General features: G+C 45.9%; 1 protein-coding gene across 1 annotated transcript; it reads left to right on the forward strand.

Moving 5' to 3' along the window:
* Window positions 1–3,485, forward strand: LOC136459768 (uncharacterized). Its single transcript, XM_066459608.1, has 6 exons — window positions 1–386; window positions 1,905–2,163; window positions 2,339–2,375; window positions 2,473–2,578; window positions 2,747–2,860; window positions 2,989–3,485. The coding sequence occupies exons 1-6, from the start codon at window positions 291–293 to the stop codon at window positions 3,130–3,132; spliced, it is 756 nt and encodes a 251-aa protein (XP_066315705.1). The 5' UTR covers window positions 1–290; the 3' UTR covers window positions 3,133–3,485.
* The last annotated feature ends 727 nt before the right edge of the window (window positions 3,486–4,212 follow it).

Below are 4,212 nucleotides of genomic sequence, written 5' to 3' on the forward strand. Positions count from 1 at the left end.
GACTGGTTGGGTTGGGTCGCCTCGCCGTCGGTCGCTGTAGCAGCAGTCTGGCAAGCTAGCTAGCCATTCCACTCCACCTCGCTCGCCCGTGGCCCGTACCCGGTCCAGTCCTCGTCCACAAGCTGCTACTGCGTGCTTCGCTTCCTCTTCCTCTTCAGTTGAGGTCGTAGCGGCGCCTCCTGTCCTCACCCCCACGCTATCTATCTCCTTAACTCGGCCGGCCCTTGTGCGTCGCTCGCTGCTCCTGCTACCTGCTAGATCCATCCAGGAACCAGGAGGGCCAAAAAGAGATGGCGAACGCTGGCGGCGGGGCGGCCGGGGAAGGGGAGTGGCTCAAGGTCGCCCAGCTCAGGGCCCTCGTCCAGGCGCAGGACCCACGCGCCAAGGTCAGTCAGTCGCCTCCATCTCATGCATCTTCTTGTTCGTGCCGGCCATACGTCCGTCCTCCGCTTCTGTTTGCGCGCTACTGCCATCAAGCCTCATGAATCATCCATGCTCTTCACCAGCTTGTTCATCCGCCTTGAGCACCGTGTACAGACAAGAAAATTTTGGGTTTGCATATATATCAGGATCCAGGGGAACCGTAACGAGTGCCACGTATAACCGTTTTGTATCATCAGTATCACGGTGTTTATATGCTTCTCTGTTGACGTGAATTAAACCACAAAGTACAAACCGTCTGCGTTGGACATTGTGTGTTCCTAGTTCCTACTACTCCTTCATCAGTCAGTTCTAAAAAGAATGGAAGAAGATGTACGTCCAAAAAAAAAAAAGAGAATGGAAGATGCAGTCCGAGAATAGTGTTGACGATATATATATCAAGTTTGACTTAATTTATATGTAATAAAAATATCAATAGTTATCATACTATAAGTAAATATTATTACATACATCATGAAATATATTTCCATCATATAGTATACACTTATTTGAATGCATACGTACTGGTACTATTTTCTATACATCCACTCAAACTTAAGATAGTTTTATTACTTTAACCTGACTCTACAATTGTATCGATTTTGTTAGAAAGATGGTATATATATTATGCCATTATGGCAATTTTGCAAGTATAGAAAGACCAGAGATCGTGTCCCAATTTTATCTCCTACTAGATCTCATCGACGGGTGGGTGTCCTGTCGCTATTACAACTATACCAGCCGTCCAGTACCGGTAACTAAAGCACACATCTTCATTTATTTGTACAAGTTGGATGATGCATGACAGCTGCAACTGCAAGTCGTACTGCCAGTAATAATACACAGGCTTTCCCTGTTTACTGTTTACATTCTACAAGTAGAAGCTAGTTAAGCTTCTTTGGTACCTTTTCTACCCTATCCGCCCCAAATTATTAAGTCGTTTTGATTATTTTTGTCATCTATTTTGCTATGTATAGATTATATCTAGATACATAGCAAAATTGATGTATAAAAAAAAATCAAATCGACTTTTGGAACGGAAGGAGTATCTCTTTTTTAAGTGTCATCAAATCGACTTATGATTTGAAATGGAAGGAGTATCTCTTTCTTTAAGTGTCGCTAAGGTCTTAAAGTTTATCTGTAAATAAGTTTGATCAGATTTGTAAAAGAAAAATATTAGTAATGTTTGTATCTTTAAATAAGATTGTTATAAAACAGATTCAATGGTCTATTTAATGATATTAATTATGTATCCTAAATATTATTTTTTATATATTTGGCCAATCTAATACTGTTTGATTCTTGGAAGTCAGAGTAACGGTTAAAAAAGGACGGAGGGAATGTTTCGTTAGTTTCGTGTACACACAGCACACACACATTCTGATGAAACCAGTAATATAACTGACCCGCCAATGCAAATTGAAGTGAATTCATATATAACTCTAAATATAAAAAAAAACATGGACGGATGGATGGGCGTGCAGGAGGTGGACAACCTGACGCTGCGTCGGTTCCTGCGCGCGCGCGACCACAACGTGGACAAGGCCGGCGCCATGTTGCTCAAGTTCCTCAGGTGGCGGGCGGAGGCGGCGCCCGGCGGCTCCGTGCCGGAGGAGCAGGTGCGCGGGGAGCTGGAGCAGGACAAGGTCTACATGGGCGGCGTCGACAGGACCGGCCGCCCCATCATCGTCGGCTTCCTCGCCAAGCACTACTCCGCCAACCGCGATATGGCAGAGTTCAAGAGTACGTCACCATGCATTATTCTCCTCTGCAGTCTGCACTGCACTACTTGGCCGGCCTTGCTTCTTCATCAAAATGCATGCAATATGCACTGCACATACATTCAATTCGTGCGCGCGGAGGTTTCCTTGGCTGTTGAATGAGTGCGCGTGCCCTTCTCCTTCTTCTTCCTCTGCAGGTTTTGTGGTCTACTTCTTCGACAAGATCTGTGCCAGGTAAATTAAACGCAGTGTTTGTATGTCTCTGTGTCCAGCAATGGGGATTTACATATTGCTCATAGTCATCAAGGGCTGATGAAATGCGGTCATGCAGGATCCCCAGAGGCCAGGAGAAGTTCCTGGCCATCATGGATCTCAAGGGCTGGGGCTACGCAAACTGCGACGTCCGGGCCTACATCGCTGCCATTGAGATTATGCAGGTGCGTACGTTAATTGCTTCTCTGCTTTTTCACTCAACGGACCGTACGCACGCAATTTGCAACAATAGGCTGCTGCATGCATGCTTGCACACCATCAGACAACGACGACGATCGCTCAACTGGCTGAATATATATGTCGAATCGATGACACCCGGCCTTCTCGCGCAGAACTACTACCCGGAGCGGCTGGGCAAGGCGCTGATGATCAACGTGCCCTACATCTTCCTCAAGGTGTGGAAGACCATGATCTACCCCTTCATCGACGCCAACACCAGGGACAAGGTGATGAGTTGCCATGCCACGCCATGGATCCATCCATTTGCCTCTGAAAGAAGCAGCAGCAGCTGTATCTGTATGTAGTAGTAGCTCATTTGCCTAATATATAGCTGCCCCGTTGCATGCATTTGCAGTTCGTGTTCGTGGAGGACAAGAGCCTGCGGGAGACGCTGCGGCGGGAGATCGACGAGAGCCAGCTCCCGGAGTTCCTCGGCGGGAAGATGCCCCTCGTCTCCCTCAAGGACTACGCCCAGCAGCCTCAGCCCGTTTGCGAGTGAGTCTGTCGTCTGCTAGCGATGCCCGGTGACGTGAGCGAGCCAAAGCCCAAAGCTGATTCGATTTTGACTAGCTATAGTCTACAAGAGGGAAGCCTACTAGTCCTGCAAGTCTGCAACGGTGGTGTAACTGAGTAACTGTAACTGTTAGTCTGTAACTGTAAAATGCAGCTCTGCCCTGCCTGCTCGCATTATTCTCCGCTAGCCGAGCTCGGTGATCATCATATTCAGCTGCAGGTGATCGAGCAAGCGTGCCAGTACCTGACGCTGGGCTGAACGGAAATGAAAACAAGGATGGGATGGATGCAACATCATAACTAAGCAATATAAGGGGGTGTTTGGCTTCTACAGGAAAATTTTAGTCCCTGTCCCATCGGATATTTGGACACATGCATGAAGTATTAAATATAGACGAAAAAAATAACTAATTGCACAGATTGTGGCTAATTTGCGAGACGAATTTTTTAAGCCTAATTAGTCCATGATTTGGCAATATGGTGCTACAGTAAATATGTGCTAATGTCGGATTAATTAGGCTTAATAAATTCGTCTCGTAAATTAGTCTCCATCTATGTAATTAGTTTTATAATTAACTCATATTTAGTTCTTCTAAATAGCATCCGAACGTCCGATGTGACATGGACTAAAATTTAGTCCATGGAACCAAACACCCCCCAGAAAGGAATAACAGTTCTTGCAATATGCAACATCAGTCTCCGATTTTTCAGTAAGCCAGGGTCACTCGACGCCGAACGCGCGGGATAATGGACTCGTCTTCAGGGTCCAAACTCTCTCTTTCTTACAATTAAACTAACCATACCCAGCACGTTTATATTTTGTAAATCCAAATGATAAACGAGCGATTCACCGATGACCGATGGATATATCTATTGTTCATGCAACAATGCAACACCCTGTTCGCTTAGCTTATAAGCAGTATTTTTTTAGCCAACGAACAGTAGTTTTCTCTCGCAACAAATCAGTCAACAGTGCTTTCAGCCATGACTTATCAGCCAAACGAACAGGGCATAAGTCGACGGCCTTGCTGTTGTGATGATGTCCCTTTTGAATCAAAGTTGCTCA

The sequence above is a fragment of the Miscanthus floridulus genome, chromosome 6 (assembly GCF_019320115.1).
Source record: "Miscanthus floridulus cultivar M001 chromosome 6, ASM1932011v1, whole genome shotgun sequence".
NCBI classification, from domain to species: Eukaryota; Viridiplantae; Streptophyta; class Magnoliopsida; order Poales; family Poaceae; genus Miscanthus; species Miscanthus floridulus.

Excerpts from the sequence above, each read along its gene's own strand:
- LOC136459768 (XM_066459608.1), top strand. The coding sequence starts at position 291 with ATGGCGAACGCTGGCGGCGGGGCGGCCGGGGAAGGGGAGTGGCTCAAG. Across the intron at positions 2,164-2,338 it reads CGATATGGCAGAGTTCAAGA|GTTTTGTGGTCTACTTCTTC; the intron begins GTACGTCACCAT and ends CTTCCTCTGCAG. Across the intron at positions 2,579-2,746 it reads CTGCCATTGAGATTATGCAG|AACTACTACCCGGAGCGGCT; the intron begins GTGCGTACGTTA and ends CTTCTCGCGCAG.